Source organism: Lissotriton helveticus, chromosome 11, assembly GCF_964261635.1.
Source record: "Lissotriton helveticus chromosome 11, aLisHel1.1, whole genome shotgun sequence".
Classification (NCBI taxonomy): Eukaryota; Metazoa; Chordata; class Amphibia; order Caudata; family Salamandridae; genus Lissotriton; species Lissotriton helveticus.
The window spans coordinates 860,371,276-860,395,800 of record NC_136072.1 but is presented as its reverse complement, the minus strand read 5'-3'; the positions used below and the strand labels follow the sequence as shown (position 1 = coordinate 860,395,800).

Sequence of the window (24,525 nt, the reverse complement as noted above, 5' to 3'; positions counted from 1 at the left end):
ATTGAAGAAGATATTTCCTAAAACATCTGATCTCTGCTGGGGGTTGCGGCCTTCTGGGTTACTTCCGCCATATATGGTGGGATTGCCAAACAATTTGGCCCTTTTGAACCAAAATCCTGGCTCAAATTAAAGAGATATTAGGTTATCCCATTCCAGACTCCCCGGATTTTGCACTGCTGGGTCAAGGAAAAAGAAAGAAGCTCCACCCCTTACTCAATGGCATGCACAGCTACGGCAGGCTCTTATTATGGAACGGATGAGTGACATTTACTGAGGCGAGTTTAAAAACTCTGAATATGCATGGGGACCGCTGGTCAGCTATATATCCAAGGGTCTCCCGTTGACTATATGTTTCACGAGCATTAGAGCACTGCACCTGTTCCAGATCTAAGCAGTAACTCTATCGTGTTAGAATTTACTCCAGAATAAGATTCACGTCTCCAGGTCACCCGGGACTCTGATTAATCCAGGTTACTGGTTTTGCTTTCTTTTCATTATTGTTTACTTTCACCTCCCTCCCTTGATACAGTTTTGATCTGCTCTAACTATCCCTTGCCCGCCACCTACGAGCGGAAGCAATAATGCAAACATTCTTCTTGAGGTATGGGCTTCTGGAAGAGGGGAGAGTTCGGGGAAGAAGGGAGGGTTGAATAGAGAAGTTGTTCTTGTTTTTTCTTCCCCGTGTCAAATCTCAATACAGTGTAGAATTTCAGGTAATACATGAAGAGACCATGCCAGGGAATTTTGGCTTGGATAATCCGAGAGACTCTGTAGAAGGAAATAGATTACTAATAGCCGTAAACGGGTATAAGGACTCGATGTATTGCCATATTTATCTGATGACATGAAAAACTTAATAAAAATAAGTTTGACAAAAAAATAAGGTGGATATTTACTTTGAATTTTTACATGTTCTGGTAGTCAAAAACTCCTGGATCCGTTTTTCACTACTGCAAGGCCTCCCTATTCCCTCGGATAACAATGGGTTACCTTACTAGGTTTCATAAGTGATAACTGTTATGTGGGAGCAGGTAGGAATGCCAGGCTTGGTGGTACATGAATTGTTATTTAAAAAACGCTTTAAAAGTAAGGTGGGATTTTAAATCACAATTCTGAAAATGGCACTTTTAGAAAGTTGGAGTTTTCTTTTCCTAACCCATTTGGTACCTAGAAGCCTGTTCCTGGGTCAGAAACTAGTTGTAGTTGGCAGATGGCATTTGTGCATTCCTCCCAGGCAGCATCACAATAGAGGGTAGGCGTGCTGGTGCAATTGGCTATCGCTGCTTGATAGATTAGGGGGGGGGGGGGGGGGGAGACTGGCACCTACCACACTTGCACTTCAAAAGCACTGTTCCAGCTCACGCACAAAGGACTTCACACCTCCCAGACAGACTGGGGCCAGGACAGGGAGGCAAGAAATTCCAGACACTTGTGTGGGAGGAAGACTCCAGAAGTTTCTGTCACTTCAAAGAGAAACCCACTCTTTAGTACACTTCTGGACTGTGGATACTACAGAAGGACGACAGCCCAACTGACCTGCAGCATTGGACCGGCCAAAGCCTGCCCTGCTGCCTGAGAAGGAACACTGGCCCTGCACCCTTCATCCCTGCCTGAAGTGACTTCAAGGCTCTGCTGACCCACCTCCTATTTTGAGCTACAGGGACACCAACAAGCTCCAGAGGCCTCCCTGCAACTGACCATCTGAACATGCTGGACTGGACCTGCCTGAGCCCTGCTGGTCTCTGCTGCAATGAGTTCCTGATCCCCATGAGGTGCTCCCTCCACCCCCCCGCCCCCCAAGTCTGTACCCTTGATGTGGCATCTGTTAAGCCCCTCCTTGAAGTAAAGGAGAAATACTGTCCTGAAGTTCTGGGCTCTTTGTGACTGCGAACGGGCGCGTTCATGGCAAGAGCTTAATGACCATGCCGACCGCCAACACCAAGCTCTGGTGAGCAAGACTTTTCGTGGTACAGAGACCGCCATCGATGACCAGCAAAGCGAGCTCTGCACTTTGCGCCGCAACATTGATAGCCGCTCGGTAACCGCCAACGCGAAGCACCAGCAACGACCATCTGCAACACCCGACTGGATCTTTGAGCTACAGTGACGACCATTTGCTACGTCAAGCCTGTTCTGTGCGCTACAGTGACAGCCATCCACAACACTTTCCTTGTGGTCTCCTCCAAAGCGAACTGGTCCCTTAAAACTGGAGTTTGAGAAGGTAACCTTTTTTTAACAGGACTAATCTGGTCCCTGTCTCCGGCCCACGCACCATTGCTATAGACTAACTTGTGAGCTTCTCCTAGTCTCGCACAGCCAGATAACTGCAAGTGGCACTCAGTGCTTTTAGGTACTATACTTACCATAAATCTTTTACATTACATAATTGTGGTTCTACTGATTGGCTTTTTGTTGTTTTGGTGTCAAATAATGTATTAAGATACACTCTAGTTTTTAAAATTAGTGTGGGATTTTTCTTGTGTTGCATTTTCACTTTATTGCTGTTTTTGTGTATAAATACTTTACACATTGCCTCTAAATTAACACTGAATGCTTTGCCACAAGGTACCAGAGGGTTAAACACAGGGTAGTTTAGTGACTGCTTGTGGCTCACCCTGAAATGATTTGTGGCTGTTGCTTCAGTAGGGTTTCAAGCCCCCTCAACCAACAACCCGATTTATTACAGCTCCGAAATAAGGAGGAGACTCTAATTGTTTTACTATTTTGTGCTTATGGTGCATAAAACATGTGGACTCATTTGAGGGGGGATCAGCATTGGGAAGGAATCAGAAGGTGTCCGGTAGGATTCTGCTACATAGTAAGATTCACAGGGGTTTTACATCGGTATGCCTTTTTGCCTTAGGCAGTGCTAAGGGCCCACAGCCTACAAAAACCAGTGTCACACTAGGCTTGTAGATATCATTTAGAAGACAAATGAGCACTTGAAGCTCAATATGATCTGCATTTGAGGGCTGGGACTGGAACCTGATGATTTGGTAAACAAGAAAAATTTAATTACAAAAATAGATATCACTACGGGTTAAAAAATAATAGAGCATTGGCCTGTGGAATGGCAATGGCATGTAGAAAAATGTATAGTACTGTCAGAAGCACTTGTGGTGAACTTATGGACTGGACATGCCAGATACAAGGATGAAGTTTCTCGCATCTATAACCTGCACTGCAGCAACACCACCTAGCAGGTTGTCTAGAGATACTACACTGTGATGTACCTGCAAGAAGACATATCTTTTAGAAGTTGCATTTTATGTTTGACTTTTTAAATTTTTTAATATTAAAATGCTCTCCTCTGTATATATTTAGTGTATGTGTGTGTTTATATATTTTTTTAAAGTTTTATATATATTGTTATGGAAAAGGCAAATAAAAGTTCTATACCATTTTAATAGCATATATGTTGCGGATGCCACAATGTGGGTGCGGTTCAACAACAAACTGTTCCAAATTATCACAAGATAGTTCACAAAATGGGAGATGTGCCCCTTCATATCCAGCTGCATTAGCATAACATCAAAATGTGTGAAATTTAAGAATGGGATACATCATCAGAAATGGGTTCAAGTATGCAAGTGGGTGAAATGAGAAGAATCATGCCCAAAAATGGTTGTACTGACTAGATAACTTGAGTCAAAGCTTAGCAAACAATTATGTACCAGAAAAGACAATTGTAAAGGATTAAATCTTCTGCTAGTTGCAATTCAGAAAACAGGAAGTGCCAAGTGCTTACGTACATTACGGAGGGCACTTAGAGAGAGATTGGATGACGTTGATGAGCTCTCCTTTTGTGGGACTGTCGCCTGTCTTCAAGCTGTTATCTGAGAGCTGAAGAATACCTAAAGTGAACCAGGACCTCCTGATACTGTGATATGTTACCAGACTCTGCAATTCCTCAAGTGCTATGATTGTATGTTTTCACATCCAGCATCCACTAGCAGTGTCTACTGACCTTTATCATTAAGCCAACTAATTACTGCTGATGTAGGCGGACAATGAGAACTTACCTTTTCACCGTTTGCATTAGGAACAACCAATGGGGAGATCAATCTCCACAAGGGAAAGGAATGAGTGTTTGACACTGGTGCAGAGTTTGCCAAGTTCACTGATGATGGGCAACTAATAACATGGCTGCCAGAAAACCTTTGATTGAAATAATATGCAAATTAATTTTTGTGACCTTTGAAGAAATGCCAAAATTAGTTTGCAGCTATTTTGACTACCTACACCCTTACTTGCTCTGGCACCGAGCTACCATCCAGAGCTCGGCACAAGGACTCATTCTGAAATGTGGAATGTTGCCAGTCTGCATGAACTTAATGGTCGGGACCCAAAACCTCTGCATCTGAGGCTAAAAACAGAATACTTTGACACAGTGCAAACTCTCACCTCTCCAATCTTTTTTTATCTAAGATGTCCATGTCTCACGGTTCGCGCCATGGGACACAACCTTTCCCAAACCTGGCTTTCTTTTTTCAAATCATTATATTCAGCGGTGTTAGACTACTGTAGCGACCAGTGATACAGATCCCAGTATATATTTGTTATAGGAAAGTATAGACTGAAAAAGACGTGCCCTTGTGGCACAGTCAGATGGGAAACCTATTCAAAACCCCTCTAGTATCTATCAAAGACCTACATCTCGCAGATTGCTACACACTATGTGCACCAACTTTCCCTTCCACCTGGTACCGACTACGCGTAGCAGATATGTTTTCTTCCCTTGAAGGTGACAAGCCTGATCCCAGTTACTGTTTGGCCAAGACACTGAATACACACATGGACAACAAGACAGCACGTTGATCCCAACATTACAGTGGGAAATCTTGCATAAATTGCTTGTGATACCCTATATCAGGGACCTTCATAACAGTTGGTTTCATGTCATCTACCTCACAATGCCGGGACTCCTAAAAAAAGACAATGTTCTAGAAATTATGATTTGCATTCAAACTATCATCGAGCGGAAGCCACCATTTACAAAGCCTTTATATCCATTAGAAATAAGGTAGTTTTAGGCCCGGTTAATGCCATGAACCACTGAATAACTAGGCACGTACATTATACACATGTAAACTATCCATTTCACTTGCCATTAATTGACATATTGAATAAATGAAAGAAAGGGCACCAAAACTTGCATAACTATCACGATTCTGAAGCACTGATGCTCAATAGCAATCCAAGTACTCCAATGATAGTTTAATCTATAATGAAACATACAAACAAAGCAACTTTGGCAGCCATAAAATCCACACAATTAAGTTAAAAAAAATGTCTAGTGGTTATATGACCAAAATGTAAAATCTCCTGGTACAATACTTTTGGACCACACATTTCCTCTCTCACTGGGAAATGTTTTGGCATCCTTCGGATGCTACGTAAATTTTTACCTTTAGTATCCATCGAGCACAGGAAAATTATCGTCCAGGCACTGGTTGGCTCCAGACTGGATTACGCCAATGTTTTATTTTTGGGGCTTCCCAAATACCTGGTCAGGCGTCTTCAAGTTGCTCAGAACTCTGCAGCCCGAGCGGTCTTCGGCCTCCCTAGAAGAGCCAGAGCCACTGCTCTTCTCTCTACCTTACATTGGCTCCCGATTGATAAAAGGATTCTTTTCAAAACTCTGACTACGACCTTGAAGGCCTTACATGGTATTGGTCCTAAATATATTTCTAAACGTGTGTCTTGGTATCAGCCCTCTAGATCTCTTAGATCTGCTGCGCTATCCAAAGTGAAGGTTCCCATGATTAAGCGCGCTAGAGTAGGAGGTCGGTCCTTCCGTTATCTAGCTCCTCGTGCTTGGAATGACCTCCCGATTTCTTTAAGACAGGCTTCCAGCCTGCTGTCCTTCCGAAAGGCCCTTAAAACATGGCTTTTCCCATAGTCCGCTGCTGCTGTTTTATAGGTGTGTTGCATGTCCCTTCAGTGTTATGTTTCTCCCTCTTCTGGGGGGTACCTTCGAAAAAGCGCCGGGATGCTCCAAATGGAGTGGCCGTGCGCTATAGAAGCATAAATTTAACATAACATAACATAACAATTCGACTCACAACTGTTACCCCTACAACTCTTAGTTTCTAATAACTGAATGAAACAAAGTAGACAATGGAACTGGATACTAGCGCTCACTTACCTCCCGTTCAGTTGATGCCATGTGCTTCTTGGCCAGCTTCTCCAGCTCAATGGATGAGTTGTTAGAGTGGGTTTCCACTTCTTTTTGCAGCTTCAGGCGGTGCTCGTCCATCTCTGCCTTCAGCTTGTTTTCTAGAGCGATCAGCTGCTTCTGGTGCTGCCGCCGCATCCGCTTGTATCCTGACATCTGTTCCCGCAGCTCGTTTTCCTGCTCATGCTCATGGATCTGCCTTGTAACCTGGTTACAAAGATCATAATGTTATTGACTGGTAATAAATGTTTGCCCTTTCCCACCTCCAAATTAAATAGAATGCTCTCCACCCCAACAATAAAGACCAACTGATACCCAACAGAATGTGTACTATTGTCCCAATTCCAGTTACACTATGTACAATAGCACCTTCTGATGCTAGATAAAACACTAGAATCAATTTTTCAGCAGCCTATAACATTATGAAATACCATTTCATAAATCACTCAAACTCATCACTTACAACCACCAAGCACTGTTCTTAATTAGTTTGTGACTTTTGACAAGGGTCTATCAGTAAAAAGGTTATTTATAAACTGAACTTGAATCTTGCCAAGGAGAGTGTGTCTAGAATTAGCACTATTTTCTTTTATGGCCTCATCTTGTCTGGCCTTGTACTGGCGGATAACCAAAACATGGTAAGATATTCCATGTTACCATACACAGATTTAACTTTTTGACGTATCTTGGATTCTGCATATCCTAAAACACATCATGGTCTTTAGTAATTTCACAAAGAAAACTAAACATTTCCTATATCTTCAACAGACACAGTCCTGTGAAGCCTTTTATTTCTAATTTAAGACTGCCCAAAACGCATCTGAACTCGGCGGTCCTGGACACTACAGACTCTCAGACTTTTCAATTTACTAGACAATGCAATAGACGTGGCCTTGCTAAAACGATAGCTGCAGTCGGGAGAGGCCTGATCCACCTATTCTAGATATTGGTTCTCGTGTTGCTCTCACTGAGCCCTTACTACTTGTTGCAGAACAGACCGGCACGTTGCCCTTAGACCGATTAAGTAACAATCTCAGCTCTAACAACCGATGCAGAACTAACAAGGCGTGCTTCATCAATATCTACTTACGACTACCACAATTGACTAGTGGCGGTGACATCCTGGAGACAGAAACTTTAGAATTACTAGACCAGACAGTCTCTGGACTGCTGACTACGAATTGGCTATTGACCTTACTGGACACTTCACAAGATTTAACTGAATTATTAGGAGACTACGGAAATCCATGAGCAGTCCGAAAACGGTATCCGATACATTGTGACACAGCGAACGCCGATACTTTCTGAATACATACATATGGTGATTACAGACTGAATTACAAAAAAAAAATGTTCGCCCTGAGGTAGCTCTCCGCATGAGAGCGAAATGCGTTGGCTGATTTATGAATTGGGAATGTTCTTAAAATTTATCAAAATAAAGAAGTGACTTTTTCCATTTACTTTGTCGTACTGGACTCTTTGAGCTGCGCACTCCCATTTGACTTAAACTGCCCAAAACGCACTTCCAAAGCAGATGATGTGGTACATGTGTCAATTAATGCCAGTTTTCGGGTGAGCAGAAGGGGCTGTACTCATTTTATGCTCCATATAACATACCAGTATCTGACATTTCCCTTTCACGTGTTTTTTTCCCTATACTATACATCTTTCCTATGCGGTTGCATACGCCTGTGCTGTAGCTCCAAAACGCTAGGCGCTTCCACACACGTTTCTTTTCTTCTGAAAAGGGGGTCTGATTCCCATGTCTTTTCGGGTGTTTAATCTGTTCTCATTTTGTAAGGCCTTGCAAAATCCTGTTGTTAAAAGATTGTTGATCCTCATTTTACTACACTGCTGCATTACTACTGACAGTCTGTAATACTACTACAACTCTGCAAGCACATGCCTAAACGTTTACAACAATGCAGCAAGCACTACACTGGCATTCCATAGACAAGCAATAATAAGTATGACCGCTGTGGAAATGAGAGGCCTACAATGCAATGCAACAAGTCTATAATAATGGCACAAGTCCTAATTCCTATGTATTCTGAAAATGCTTCTCATTAGATGAAAACAGGAGAAGATGCACAATTAGTTATGTTTTACCTCCGATTTGCCTGAAGCCTGCTTTAGTCTTAAAACTGAACGCACTTGCCAAAGTCTTGCCAGAAAATATGTTCATCTTTTCAGAATCTCAAGCAAAAAGCAAAGAAAAGAAAGAAATATTTTGAATTTGTAAGAGTGTTCCAATACATATACTATTACAGATTACCAAACAACGTTTCAATTGCTGGCACAACTCTGAAGTGGTATACCCTTTTCATTTATCAGAAGGCTCACTTTTATTCCATTAATACAACCGCCAATAATAACGGGTGCAAAGACAACACATGCGTTTGACACAAGAGAAGGCCCTCGCCTTGACCTCGTCCTTCCCCTCCGGCACAACCCAGAGCGTCCGCCTCCCACCCTTCCGATCCAAAGCCACCGATATAATCTGTGGCGTCCCCCAGGGCTCATCCCTCAGCCCGACACTGTTCAACGTCTACATGGCCCCCCTCACACAAGTGGCCCGCCAGCACGACCTCAACATCATCTCCTACGCCAACACCCAGCTCATCCTCTCCCTCACCAAGAACCCGCACAGCACCAAAACCAACCTCCACGAGGGATTGAAGGCCATTGCAGCTGGATGAGTAGCAGCCGCCTGAAGCTGAACTCAGACAAGACAGAGGTCCTCATCCTCGGACCCACCCCCTGAGCCTGGGACAACTCCTGGTGGACGACCACGCTGGGAGCAGCACCGACACCCACAGACCATGCACGCAACCTCGGATTCATCCTCGACTCCTCCCTCTCCATGTCAAAGCAGGTCAGCGCCGTCTCCTCCTCCTGCTACAACACCCTCCGCATGCTCCGCAGGATCTACAAATGGATCCCGACCGAAACGAGAAGAACGGCGACACAGGCCCTCGTCAGCAGCAGACTGGACTACGGCAACGCAATCTACGCAGGAATCCCAGCCAAGCACCTGCGTCGATTGCAACGCATCCAAAACGCCTCCGCCCGACTGATTCTCAGCATCCCCCACCGCATTCACATCACTCCCCACCTGAGAGACCTACACTGGCTCACCGTAGAAAAGAGGATCACCTTCAAGCTCCTCACCCACGCACACAAAGCACTACACAACGCCGGACCAGCCTACCTGAACAGCAGACTCAACTTCTACACCCCAACCCGCCAGCTCCGCTCCACCAACCTCGCCGTCGCCGCTGTCCCCTGCATCCAACGAACAACCTGCGGCGGCAGTTCCTTCTCCTACCTCACCGCCAAGACCTGGAACACCCTCCATTCCCACCTACGGCAGACCCAAGACCTACTCGCCTTCAGAAGACTCCACAAGACCTGCTCTTCGAGCAGTAGCAGCACCCCCCTCCCCCCAGCGCCTTGAGACCCTCATGGGTGAGTAGCGTGTTTTACAAATATCTGATTGATTAATTGGCCATCTTTTCAAAATTTTAAGCAGCTGAATGTGGGTCACTGTGAGCCAACACTGACTGGATGGAGGATATCCAACTGAGACATTGGCCGCATGCAAAAATAAGTTTTGAGAAAAGCAGCGTTAAACCACGTTTTCCCATCAGGCACCCCTTCACACCTTGATCTTCTCTGCCTTCAATGATCAACAATGTAGCAAACATCTGTGTTTCTACTTCTTTCAGGACAAGCGGGCTGACCTCCCAGTTGTATCCCAATAAAGACCTGGTCACTAATCTTAACCCAAGCATTTGCAATGCAAGAGGTCTCGCAGCATTAAAGTTTGAGTTACTGGCATTGTAAATGACAATGCTTTGCATAAATTTTTTTTCTTTAATTTGCAATTGGTGTATAAACATTGTTTGTGAATGGTTAGCTGTTGCTTATGCTAAGCAACGTTGGCAGTCATATAGAGTGCTAGTCTTGCTTGTTAGAAGCATGCTGATTTTAAGCACTCTGATACCTGCGGTTAAAGTTTGCGCCATATAAAAGTGAAAACTAATAAATAAATTAAAAAAGCCTACCTGTACCACGTCCACCAGACCATAAATAACGTGCAAAAAGAAAAGACCAGTCACCATGTCCTTCTAGGAATGGGGCTGCCAGACCATAGACAATAAAATCCATTAACACCCAGGCACGGGGAGGAGCTTGGCGGGCATCCGAGATGGCCGCGTGAGCACAGCGCTCCCCAGACCCCCGCCACTCCCGGCATGATATCCTGAACTTATCCTGACTTTTTACGAGGATTTGTATAGAGGACACTGGGCTGATTGCCCTGGACTTTTTGGAAGCCGATTTGGACCCGGGGTTCCGGAGTTACGTCTGTTCGAACTTTCGGGCTCCACTCTCGAGGTACGCCCGGGACTGGGTGAGGCTCAGTGGCCGTCTTGAAGTTGAACAACAACGGCAGGGGGATTCGACCTGTGGGTCCCCCTCTTAAGTTTCGGTTTCGTTTCTGCCTCAGACTGAGACATCTGGCAGAGGAGCCTGGCCTGGGCTGCAGTCGGGGCACGGAACGGCTGTCGGGCCTTTGGCTAGCTTATTCTCCTATCTGTTGGCCCTTCTACTAGTGGTGCCCTAGCTGCGGTTCTTTGGTCCCGAGGCCCTACTTTCCTGTGGCCACTCCATCCAGCCTGGTTAATTACCTGGTGACGCAGTTCTGATATGGCGGGCAGAGGGGACCGAGAGTCTCGGAAGACCAAGACGCCCCTGCGTGGGGGCCCGGTCCAGTCTAACGTGATGGACCGCTACACCCATTCCAAGGGGTCCCCCGGAGCCGCCCTGCCCGGAGCCAGTAATGCTGATCTCACTGTGGACGCGTCACCGGAGCCTTCTTTGCAGGACATCATGGTCGCCATTTCTGCTATGAAGGAGTCGATAGGCCAACAATATGAAGCTTTGGCCCACAAAATCGACACCGTGGCCATCGAGGTCAACTTGATTCGTGCTGACCTGTCGAAAACCAATGAGAAGGTGAAGTCACTGGATCTTAAGTCATCCAGCCTCACGGAGGACGTTTCGGAGATACAGACGGAGGTCGGCAACCTTCGCAGGGTGAACGACTTCATGACCCGGCGCTTGGAGGACTTTGAGAACAGGGCACGTCGCTGTAATGTACGAGTGGTCGGAGTTCCGGAGAATCCAGAACCTCACTCTGTTGATCTCCTTGTTGAGGATTTGATCCAGAACCACCTCTCTCCGTCTGGTCTGACGAAGTTTTTCGCTGTGGAACGTGCCCATCGTGTTCCGGGGGGCAAGGGTAAACCAGGTGCCCCGCCGAGGCCTATTGTTGCGAAACTCTTCCATTATAGGGATCGGGACGCTATCCTGCAAGCATCGCGTGTGAAGGGCCCGGTGGCCTTTGAGAACGCCACGGTGAACTTCTATCCGGACTTTTCTCAACAGGTCCAGAGACAGCGTATGGGCTTCCGTGATGTTAAGAAACGTCTCCGAGACATGGGGCTTCGCTACGCCATGCTTTTTCCGACCAGGCTGCGCGTTGAGTACAACGACCGAACCTTCTTCTTTGATCGGCCTGATTCTGTAAATGACTGGAGGACTCTCTGCCTGATCGATCTCCTGAGACTGAGTCCGCCGCCCACCCGGGTGGTGCTGAGGGTGGTGTGGAGAGCTGAACAATCCGCCTACGCCTGGGCCCTCGAATAGAGTAAACTCTTCAGGGATTTGATGCCTCAGTGCCTCTGCTGTTTGTGTATTCTCCTCATTATCTGTCTTACTCGGGGTGGCGGGTGGGCCGGAGCCTTTCCTCCTCCGGGGTTCTTTTTGTAGAATGGGGGTTCTTGGGCGACAGGCACACTGCATGTTGGGGTGGCTATTTAGCATTTTGCAGGGGTGCAGGGTGGGGGGTGTTTTCTTGATTGTTGGGGGGTGGGTGGTTGGGATGTTCGATGTTTTTGTGTTATGTTTTCAAGGCGAATCAATCTGGCTTCTGCTCCTTTTTATGTCGTGCTCATTGCGGGGGGGTTTCGGGGTTGCTGTGTGGGATGGGGGGTAGCGGGTTGAGGCTTGTTTCGTGGAATGTTAATGGTCTGGGAGATCGCATTAAGCGGAGTGTGGTGTTAAAATGTCTACGCCGTTTATCTCCCGATATTGTTTTCTTGCAGGAAACTCATTTGGTGGGCAATACTTGTCGTGCGATGAATAGGTGGGGGTATCGCCTTGCTGCACATTCGGGGTTTACCACAGGTTCCAGGGGGGTGGGTATCCTTGTTCGGGCTTCCCTCCCCCTAGCTATTGATGATGTGATCCTTGATGATCGGGGCGTTATGCTGTCCTTGTGGGTCGCTATGAAGGTCGTACTCTCTCCTTGTTTACTGTTTATGTGCCCCCCGGCCTACAGACTTCTACCTTTGCCGATTTGGGCCGTGTGTTGTTGGACCTTCCTGATAGTACTCTTTTTCTTGCAGGCGATTTTAATTCTGTGATCTCCGGTCTGCAAGATCGCTACCCCCCTAGGGATACTCCTTTAGCCCAACAGTGGTTAGGTGGGTTTTTGGATACGTTTGGTTTGGTGGATTGCTGGAGGCTCCTGCATCCTACCCAGCTTCAATACACTTTCCATTCGGGGGCCCACGGGAGTCTGTCTAGACTGGATTATTTCCTGATGCCCGCGGCGCAGACGCCGGCGGTGCGTGAGATCAGACACCTCCCCCGGGGCATCTCCGATCATTCTCCGCTCTGGCTTTGTTTTGAGTTGGGGGTGGAGGCGGTGGGCCGAGTGGCTCCAATTAACCCCTGGTATATTGCCTCCCCTGAGACCCGGAACCTTTTGACTAAGTCTTTAGATGCCTACTTTTTGGACAACGAGGGGTCGGTTTCCTCGGCGGTATCCCTGTGGGAGGCCTTTAAAACAGTGATTCGTGGGCAGGCCCTTTCTCTAATTGCTGAATCCAAGAAGGCTAGGAATCGGGAGGTGGTGGACCTTGAGATAGAGATTGCTGAGAGGGAGGCCGACTTAGAGTCTGAGATCACCTCTGATAAACTCCACGCCCTGGGTCTGAAACAATTTGCTTATAAATCCTTGGTCACGGATGCGGCTAGACTGATGTTCCGGGAACAGCAGGGTCGTCTGTATGATGTGGGGGACAAAGCGGGTAAATTGTTGGCATGGTTGGATAAGAAAGAAGGAGCGAATCGTGTGGTGCCTGTGATTCAGTCGTCGAATGGTGTCGGAGTGACAGACCCGGTTGGAATAGTTGAATGTTTTGCTGAGTATTTTCGTGTGGTGTATACCCCTGTGTCTGGACGAGATGTGGCTGACTCTCGCCTTTTGTTGCGCGATATAGCTTTGCCCAGTGTTTCCGATCTGGACCGTGTCTCGTTGGAGTCCCCTTTTACTACGGATGAAATAGCGACTGCCATTCGTTCGCTCCGTTCGGGCAAGGCATTGGGCCCGAATGGGTTGCCAATTGAGCTGTACAAGTTACGCCCTGACAAGGTAGCGCCCTATCTTCGTGCCATGTTTTTGGAGTCCCGGGAACGGGGTATTCTCCCGTATGACCAGCGTCTTGCCACGATAGTCGTTATTCCCAAGGACGGGAAACCGCTGGACCTCTGTTCGTCTTATAGGCCCATTTCCCTGTTAAATGTTGAGCCTAAGGTCCTGGCTAAGCTCCTGGCAACCCGCCTGCTGATGGTCATTAGCTACTTGGTTCATCCGGATCAGTCCGGATTTATCCCGCATCGCAACACGGCTCTTAACCTACGTCGTCTTCACGGTGCTGTTGCGAGGGCGGGGCTTCTGACGGAGCCGGCCATTTTGGCCTCGTTAGACGCCTCGATGGCTTTTGACACGGTTGAGTGGCCCTATCTTTGGGCAGCTCTCGAAAAATTTGGTTTTGGACCTGAATTTATTGGATGGGTGAAGTTGTTGTATGTGGAACCCTTAGCGCAAGTGGTGGTGAATGGTAGAGTTTCTGTCCCCTTTAGCCTTGGTAGAGGGACCCGTCAGGGTTGCCCCCTGTCTCCTTTGCTTTTCGCGCTGGCCTTGGAACCGTTAGCTGCGTGGCTTCGATGGGAACCCTCCCTCAAAGGGATCCGTTGGTCACCGAACTTTGAAGACCGCGTCTCTCTTTACGCGGACGACATTCTTCTTTATTTGACATCCCCGCGTAAATCTTTGAACGTCTTATTTGATGTTCTTACTTCGTTCGGTGCTAACTCGGGCCTTGTTATTAATAGGGCTAAGTCCTGTGTGTATGTTCTCTCGGGTGTTTTGCCCTCTTTGCCGGCCAGATTCCCTATCCAGGTGGTCCAGTCTGGCTTCAAGTATTTAGGGATTTTTATTACCCGGGATTCCTCCCTCCGGTTTGAGCGTAATCTCCTCCCCCCGCTTCTTAGATTGCGACTGGATGTGGCCCGTTGGCGTAAGCTGCCCCTGTCTCCTCTGGGTAGGGCTGCTCTCTTTAAAATGATGTCTTTGCCGCGGTTCCTCTACGCCCTTCAGAATTCTTTCGACGATGTTCCTGCTACTTATTTCAGAGAAATCGAGAGTCTGCAAAGACAATTGATTTGGGATGGGCGTCCACGTATAGCCCTTGCGAAACTTACTATCCCTTGGTACGACGGGGGCATGGCACTCCCCGACATCAAGAAGTACTACTGGGCAGCCCAGCTATCGGCCATTAACCATGCGATGTACTCGCCGGGTCGCGATCCGGCGTTTGAGATGGATAAGCTCCAGTTGCCGGGAGGGGACTTTAATAGAGCGCTATACTCCAGATCGGCCGGGCGCCATCTTGTGGGCCCGACCAGGGCAGCGGTCAACGTGTGGCGCGCAGCGAATGTGAGTTTGGGATGGGAGAATCGGCTGGCGACTCCGCTTTATGCTTCTGAACGTTTGGGATGTCTCTGGTCTTCTAAGGGCTTTGACCGCTGGGATGTGATCGGGATTTGTAAAGTGGGTGACGTTTGTGTGAATGGTCGCGTGAAATCATTCCAGGCCCTTAAGGCGGAATACGACTTGAGTGATAGAGAGTTTTTCCGGTATCTGCAAGTCCGACATGCCTTGGCCTCGGTTCTGACTCCTGATGTGGCCCTGCCCGAGTCTTCCCCCCTTGAAGATCGTATAATAGATGGACACTTGCCCGACAGCACCATCTCTCTCATCTACAAGAAGCTGATTCATAATCGCGCTGATCTGTTGGTCCGACTCCGAGAACTGTGGGTAGGTGATGGCTTGGAACTAGATGACGAGGACTGGCAGTCGGCACTCTCCTCCCCGAAGGAGGTCGCCATTCCCGCCCGTCTTCGTTTGGTGCAACTTAAGATCCTCCACCGGGTGTATGTGACTGGTCCACGTCTGGTCGTGATGGGTTTTTCCCCGGATGGCTTGTGTAAGCGTGGCTGTGGGATGAGCGCTACCTTTATGCACATACTTTGGGAGTGTCCTGTGGTGGCTGCTTATTGGGTGGATGTGCTTGCGTTGATGACTGAGGTGACTGGTGTTGACCTGCGGCCTGAGGCCCGTCGATGTCTGCTGAATGTGTGGGAACCCTCCGATTACTCTGTGGCCCAGACTAGATGGGCGACCCTGGGTTACATGGTCGCGAAGCGTGACATTGCGCAACTCTGGAGCGCATCCCGACCTCCTGATGTTTCAGTGTGGGAGGACAACATGGACTGGTCCATGTTCCGTGAGAAGACTGTCTACATGGCTAGGGGCAGGCCGGGGGCGTGGACGAAAATTTGGGGTCAATGGAATGCGTACCGTGGAGAAATTTGTACCCCTCCCTTGGTTGCCACCTCCGATGTTACCCTGTCTCCCTAGGCTGACGTTCCCGAAATTTTTCGCTCTGTTCTAGGATTTTTCTGTCCTCCCTGCTCCCCCCCCCTCACGGCCTTCCCGACTCTCATTGATGTATTTTTGTTCTCCTGTTTCGTGAAACCCCCCTCTGCTATTTGGGCGGACTTGATTATTGCACTCGCCTTATGTTTGTGTTGGGTATTTTCATGTTTTATATAGAAAATTGTTGTATCCTGATCTATGTCTGTAGCAATTTCGTTCTACGATTTGGCCTGACCTAGGAAATGATTGTTTATTTCATGTGTCGTACTATGCGACTTAGCGGCCAGCCCGTGTGGTTGTGGGCCCATCTATGTAATTTTATGTGGTTGCTCAATAAAAGTTTTTAACGAAAAAAAAAAAAAAAACACCCAGGCACAAACGCAATTAACTGTAATTGTTTTATTTGTGGTGTCCCCGAGTGATGTGGTGGTGTTCCCGACTGATGTGGTGGTGTCCCCGAGTAATGCGGTGGTGTCCCCGAGTAATGCGGTGGTGTCCCCGAGTAATGCGGTGGTGTCCCCGAGTAATGCGGTGGTGTCCCCGAGTAATGCGGTGGTGTCCCCGAGTAATGCGGTGGTGTCCCCGAGTAATGCGGTGGTGTCCCCGAGTGATGCGGTGGTGTACCCTAGTGATGCGGTGGTGTCCCCGAGTGATGTGGTGGTGCCCCCGAGTGGTGCCCCTGAGTGATGTGGTGGTGTCCCCGAGTGATGTGGTGGTGTCCCCGAGTGATGTGGTGCTGTCCCCGAGTGATGTGGTGGTGTCCCCGAGCGATGTGGTGGTGTCCCCGAGCGATGTGGTGGTGTCCCCGAGCGATGTGGTGGTGTCCCCGAGCGATGTGGTGGTGTCCCCGAGCGATGTGGTGATGTCCCCCGAGTGATGAGTGGTGGTGTCCCCGAGTGAAGAGTGGTGGTGTCCCCGAGTGAAGAGTGGTGGTGTCCCCGAGTGAAGAGTGGTGGTGTCCCCGAGTGAAGAGTGGTGGTGTCCCCGAGTGAAGAGTGGTGGTGTCCCCGAGTGGTGGTGTCCCCGAGTGAAGAGTGGTGGTGTCCCCGAGTGATGTGGTGGTGTCCCAGAGTGATGTGGTGGTGTCCCCGAGTGATGTGGTGGTGTCCCCGAGTGATGTGGTGGTGTCCCCGAGTGATGTGGTGGTGTCCCCGAGTGATGTGGTGGTGTCCCCGAGTGATGTGGTGGTGTCCCCGAGTGATGTGGTGGTGTCCCCGAGTGATGTGGTGGTGTCCCCGTGTGATGTGGTGATGTCCCCCGAGTGATGAGTGGTGGTGTCCCCGAGTGAAGAGTGGTGGTGTCCCCGAGTGAAGAGTGGTGGTGTCCCCGAGTGAAGAGTGGTGGTGTCCCCGAGTGAAGAGTGGTGGTGTCCCCGAGTGAAGAGTGGTGGTGTCCCCGAGTGAAGAGTGGTGGTGTCCCCGAGTGGTGGTGTCCCCGAGTGATGTGGTGGTGTCCCCGAGTGATGTGGTGGTGTCCCCGAGTGATGTGGTGGTGTCCCCGAGTGATGTGGTGGTGTCCCCGAGTGATGTGGTGGTGTCCCCGAGTGATGTGGTGGTGTCCCAGAGTGATGTGGTGGTGTCCCCGAGTGATGTGGTGGTGCCCAGGAGTGGTGCCCCTGAGCGCTCTTGACGGCTACAGTGTACCTCTCACACAAGTACTCTTGGCTCAGGATTAGCATAGATTAGTTCCTGAATGAGGATAGGCAGACTATATTTGTGTATTCTGCAACAGATTTGTTGGTCTGGGGGATTAGGGGCACGGGGCTGGGATCAAATCCTCTTGTATGCTCGTATTAGGATACGGATTTCACTTTTGGAGCGTGGTGCCTTCTGGAGACCACTACCAGCGGGGTTTTTGGCACCAGTCAAAGCTTTAAATTTTTTTAAAAAAAAGTGTGCGATCTTGCCTGGACATATCAAGAAGCCTTCTATACAAACGTTCCTGTCCACCGCCGCAGGCTGCGCACCTCTCCACCCATCTCTTGACAGCCCGTCTTTCTTCCGTGCCCAGCATGCCCACCCCGAATTGACAACCGCCACCACCAGGCCAGCAGTACCCTCCACCCACTTCATGTCCTTGCTGACTTTAACTCATTGACACATGCAGAAAGGGATAAACCAGGCACACGGTTGTGCATATTGACAGCACATAGTTAAATAAAATGAAAATGTGAGATTCTCTAATGAAGCTTAAATAGCTGCAAATGTATAAGTGTACACGTACTACATACAAAGTAAATGGTTTCACAAAAGTATATTGATATATTGCATATGGCCACGTAGCAAACTAAAAACACTACTGACACAAGTGTACATTTAAAAGTTAAATAAATATAGAAAGCCACTAATTGCAGCTTATTTTTTTCACCTACCTAAAAATAAATATGTATAAAGTGCAAGAACATGACAAAAAGAAGGCTAAATAGAGATCAAAATATCAAAATACAGAGCCACATCTAAATATCAAAATACAGAGCCACAAACACTGGAGCCCTCAGAGTAATACAACATAGCCATAAACACGTACGTGGTCATTCAGGGGCATTAGACCTTCTAAGGATTGTGGGTCAGGTTCACGGGTCAGAGAGAGAGGAATTACTTGCTCCATCCGTTACTTCCGATGGGCACTGTGGGTTCTAGGAGTTCCACGTGGCCCGTAAGTGGAAGAGTAGATAATCCCCTGTTGTGAGGTATGTGGAGTTCTTGAGTCGCGGTGGGTGCATTGAGTTTAAGGGATGACTAGACTCTGTGTAGCAGGCAAAGCAGAGGCGAGTTAACCATTTTATTCCGCGTTTCTTTATTACATGCGCTGCTCACACTTGCTCTGTAATCATTGTTTGAATGTTCAAGAGCTTTTGTCATACGTTTAAAGCACTTTACAAGGCGAATCTTGCTGTGGCTCTATGTGTGCTTTGCTCTGAGACAGCCATCCCACCTCCCTTTAGAGGCCCTGTCTTGCCTTTGTGGCTCGGTGGCGCCTCCTGTGGGCCGCCTGTGCATCGCCCCTCTTCAGAGCGAGCCGCCCTGGGCCCAGGCCCTCCGAGGCAAAGATGTGTGACGCTCTCAGAGGTGTGGGTCAGCCTTGCACCATCACCGATCTCCAAACCGCAGACTTGCACGTTGTCAGAAAATGCCCCCGGAATCCCGCCGCGGCCGCACCGGAAGTCAGGCAAGGTAGCCTGTGGCGGGGCCGCGTCCGGACCGGAAGAGGTGGCAGGCGGAGTCAATGCGTCTCGCGGCCCGGGGCTCCTGTGAGCGGTGGAGAGCCCCGGTGCCACCAGCAGGAGGTTGCGCGCCGCGTGTTGAGAGCAGAGTCCCCCGAGATTGGCCAGGTAAGTTCCAAAGGGCTGGGGGGCTTGATGCACTTGTGTGTGTGTGTGTGTGTGTATGCTCGTGTGTGTATGTATGTGTGCGACGGTGACGGTTGCGACGGTGACGGCGGCCTCGGTGCACTTGTGTGTGCGCGCGTGTGTGTATGTGTGGGGGGGTGTGTGTCTCTGTATGTATGTGCGTGGGCACTTGTGTGTGTGTCTGTGTGTATGCGCATGCGTGTGTGGTGTTTTGAGCTTCCCAGGAGACAGCGCCTGGCCACAGCGCGCGTGCGCGTGGCAGTTTCAAATCGCCTCCAAGGCGATGCGCGTGGCCAGGATTGTCTCCTGGGAAGCAGACACGGCCACAATAGGTTCTCGGCGAGAACGCGCTTCCGCGCGCTTAGCCGAGACCTAAAAAAGTGTCAAGTATCAAGTTACCAAGGTACGAAATGCCTCCATTCCCCCACAGAAAGTGGTGTGGGGTACCAAGTCTTACTTATCTCACAGATGTACTTTGTCCTTGGGATAAATGGGGGGCTCCCTGAAGGGTTTCGTGCCCCCTGAAGGGTTCGGGTCCCCTGGAGAGTTAGGAGTCCTCCCCCCCCACCCCCACCCCTGCGCCACAGGGCCTGCAGGGGCCTACGTTACCCCCCAACTCGGACTGATCACTTCCAGACCACGCACTTGTACTTCAAAAACGCATAACTAGAGTTCTCTATTTCTTTTACTCCATCCCTCGCCGCTGTGTTAAACCGAAACCCCTGTCGCATAACAGGTGGAGGTCAGTTAAAGCACCTTTGTTTACATAGGCAGACAGACAGAATATAGGTCTGATCACCAAATTAATCGTGGCCCCATTGGAAATCGGATAGCTAAAAAAAAAAATGTTTCACATTTGCAAATCAGGCCAGATTTAAACTTGTAAGTACAAGCTGTATACCCTTTGCAAGGTATGGGCAACTGCATGCATTTGTGCTTGTTGAAGGCAATGTTTGTGGTAATATCAGATCAGAGTAATCAACAGTATAAAATTGGCCACCCAGCATAGTTGACAAGGTTTCAGATTGCTATGTGTGACATTTTCATAATCTCAGTGTAATTATGAGTGACATTTCAACAACTATGAGTGACACTTTCTTGCAAGCACAATGCACACAATAAAACTCGCAGATTAACAGCCTCCACAGCAAACAGCACAGTGCATTGATTGGGGTGCAAGAGAGGCTGAGAGGCGCACACACATAGCCGGGGCGGCAGCTGAGTGTGCTGTATTATTTAAGTATGTGGCATGGCCGGTTAATAACAACCAGAGAATGTGACGTGTCACTACAAACTTCAGGTTAACACAGGCCAGGCAGCTGATTCACCACGTGCTAAGCGATGTTATAATTTTGAGTCAGATTATCAACACTCTCCAGAGGTGCACTGTCGGAGACTCACACTAGTAACTTACTTAAATTTCAAGGCGAGCCGCTGCAATTTTGTTTACAGCCAGGCGGCCCGCCTCCTGAGTCCTCAGAGTCCTCCTTGCCGCAACAAACGATTCCCTCGGCAAATGCGCCACCCAGGCTGGATTCAGGCTCAGCAGTGTGCTCTAGGCTCCAGCGGTTGCCGCGGTCAGTGGAGTTGGGTCCCAGCAGTCACAGAGATCATTCATGACTGAATTATCTATAATTGTATTTACCTTACCCCCCCCCCCCCTCCACACCCCCACCCACCACCCTCTTTCCAACAGACTACAACAAAGCATTCTGTTAAAGCTGGATTAGCCACTTGAATATATTGGGTACTTGGAGAGAAGTCTAAATATCTTGTACAATATATGTCTTCCACCGTACACACCACATCAGTTTCAAGATGTGTGCCCTGAAAATACTGCACATTCAATAGAGTAAGAGGCATAATTCAGTTAACACATAAAGAGACAATACAAGGTATCCATGCCATAACAAAGTCATCTGCCTCTTGGCTTTATGACAAAACTGTAGGTCTCAACCTCAAAGAACCTAAACTGACCTTGAACAAAAATTACACATAGGACAAAATCAAACTGTTTTATTGGCTTCAAGATCACAATTTCCATGTAGGAAAACACCAACTTTAGAACCAATGACACGGTTTCTAAATGTCAATAATGATTCCTCAGTTTACTGATATCTCCCATAGAAAGATGTTTTTACTTTGAGGGACTTTTTTACCACCGGCATTACATTGTAGATACAGACTAAACAGTAAGAGCAGTATAAGAGAAGTATGTACTCCACTACAAAAATCTCTTACGCAGCCCTTCTGCAACCAACCAGTGATCACGCAGTTGCAGTGAGAGTGGAACTTTATAATTAGAAATTGGTCTCACAAGACACAATGGGACGTGGTGAGACATTCGGTGATGGTTCAACTAGAAAAAGACATGTCAATCATAATTCTACTATGTACGTCTGACCCTTTACCAGAAAGGAAAAGCAACCGAAGTGATGGAATAAGTTTAAAGTACGTTTTGATATATGCTGGGGACTTAAAAGTTCTACAATATTGTTGTGCTATGTAATGTAACAGTGGGCCACAGGTGCCCAAATAACAGAGGCAAAAGGCTGATTACCACTCCTTTGGAAAATGGCAATTTTATTTTTAACACATGACTTAAGGCATAGTTAGAAGCTGTATCTACTGCCAATTGACTTTTTCTCAACAAAGTTGATGTTTAGGTTACGAGTGTCTGGTTTAACAACATAAGTAATGGAACAGGTGCTAAACATAGATTTTTACAAAAATAATTTGTATTACCAATGCTCAGATAAGGCAGCCAACGTCTCACAGGAGCTCATTTCGAGCAGCAAAAATGCACAACAAAGCTGGCACCTCTGCCAAGCAGGTCAGTTTGAGAAGGCCCCCCTTTTCTTCACCCATCAACTACAACAGCACATGAGAGGAAAGCAAATGTTCTTCCAGCAAAGTTCATGAAGACAAAACACGGACACAAGAACCGAAAGACCACCCCCGTTCACAACTAGATTATGTACAAGCACTCCTCAATAATACAGCAATAGAAAAGATAATTGTAGAGGACAAGGAAAACAACATAAATCCTTCCCAATCCAAGTAAAGGCAACTTGTTAAGACTTAAACTTGAATTATGTCCCACAAACAGTTAAGTTTAGACATGGTTCAAAAAATGTTAGAGGGCTATCAGTTGTCCCAAGATGACGTGCAAAAAACACAAAAGATTTGTGCATTGTGTGCTACATGGAAACCATTATCCTTTTTGTTCTTCCGTCTGCCCAAAATTCCCTACCAAACAGTTTTTTAAAAGTGAGAAAAGGCATGACATTTTTTAACAAAAAAATCATCATGCAGCGAATTGCTTTCATGTGTCAAACTACAAATGAGACCGTTGCAAAAATGGATCAACAGTTGATGAAATTCTAAAAATCTAGGCGTTTTCCTAGTGAAGGTGCTGGTAGACACCCTAGAATTTACTAAATGAATGCCCTTTTTCATACAATATCTCAGGTGACCACTGTAGCAGATCCTCCATCATGAAATGTTGAGCACATTTGTTGGAATTCACTGCACTTGCCAAGAAGAATTCAGAAGGCATCAATCCACATATCAATTTATTAAAGCTTAAAATAGCAAAATCACTTTGAGCTTTCTTTGATTGTTCTGTAGACATCCACAAGACAAAGTGGTGGTCATGAAACAAGCAGACACACTCATCAAACATGCTCAAATAACCCAGAAGATTTGACAAATAATACCATGAAACATACATATACTGGCAAACGATATGCCAGGAGGAGGAATTGATTGAGCAGTTGAAAATTACACACAATTCACAAGTGGAAACTGATCAGGGAGTTCTAATTAGAACTTTCAAGAGTAGGCAACATCACTCAAAAACAAATTATTAGCCGAAAAAGGAAAAGAAATGTTATGCATCCATTGACATCGGTTCCAATGGTGTGCTTTGCACTTGTAGTAGTACAAGGTATCTGTAAATGCTTACTCAGCAATTTTACTGATTCTGCAGACAGCTAGGAAATGTAGGCAATAATCGATAATTATAATACTCTTTGAACTAACATGGGCCACATGATTCTACTTAAGAAAAATGCCTACACCTCCATATTGTATAAGAGCCTAAGAAAACGCATTGGGTTTGTTTCAGAGTTAGATACGACATGCAGAACCCAAGCCACTTTACTTAAAAGCCTGGCTTTCATGGTTGGGGAACCTAGTTATTCACATTTACAATAGATCTATATGAGCTACTACCAGACTGTGTGAGATCTTGAGTTTAATAATGCAGGTTGCACATTACACATTTACCAGTAACATAAAACATTCTACATTACTTGACAACATTATTAGACAGGAGAGATAACATTACTCTCAGTAAAAATAAATTTAGACAGACCCGGGAGAACACAATGTATTTTCGTTTGAGTGGGGCACAAGTTCTTAAAAAAAAAAAAAAAGGAATGAGGGAACTAACCAAGTTAGGCAGTAGGCAAGTTATATCATGGCATGTTATACCACAGTACGTGGCATCACAGTGTGCGACATCACACATGGCAACACGAATAGTGGCATTACCGCCCATTACCTCACAGGAATTGACATCGCTTGAAGTGACCTCACATTTAAAGACCTCACACATATTGGGTGTGAGTTGTGGGAATGATTCTAAGATAACATGAAAGTGCCACTGTTTGCAGTGTTGCATCAGCTTAAGAGCAGTGAAAAAGATTCCATGAGGGGTATCCTGAATTATGAAGTAATTATTTGGCTCAAACCAGAGTAAATATTCCTTTTTCCAAGAATTTACTTTAGCGCCTATTTTGATCTGCAAGAAGAGGTTTTGACCTCTCTCCCTCACAATTTAAACATTATTTAAAGGGTACTGCTAGCACTATTAGTTTATTCGAGAGATCTTCCGTATTGTACACTGAAGAAAAGGTTGGTGGTGGTAACTTTATCTTGTTGCCCCAAGGTGGCCCAGAGGTACTCGGCCTGAAATTCGGACCATGATCTTCGCCGTTTTTTGACATTATTTTGAATGAATATGCTCCTGTTAAATGAGCTAACAGCAAATAGGTCCTCTTCTGGGAAACTGGGGAAAGGTTGTAACATGTGTAACTTGGGGATCCAGGATCTTAATCTTGTTCTTTTTGTTTGTCCTGC

The 24,525-nt window shown here is 47.2% G+C and overlaps 1 protein-coding gene across 5 annotated transcripts in view; it reads right to left on the bottom strand.

Annotated features, from left to right (window-relative positions):
* The window catches only part of TAOK3 (TAO kinase 3), a 1,265,547-nt gene that overhangs the window by 218,507 nt on the left and 1,022,515 nt on the right, over positions 1-24,525 (bottom strand). For all 5 annotated transcript variants that reach the window (XM_078667094.1, XM_078667097.1, XM_078667098.1 and 2 more), the window contains one exon: positions 6,149-6,385. In XM_078667094.1, coding sequence (XP_078523220.1) covers positions 6,149-6,385 — 237 coding nt within the window. The remainder of the gene's footprint in view (positions 1-6,148; positions 6,386-24,525) is intronic.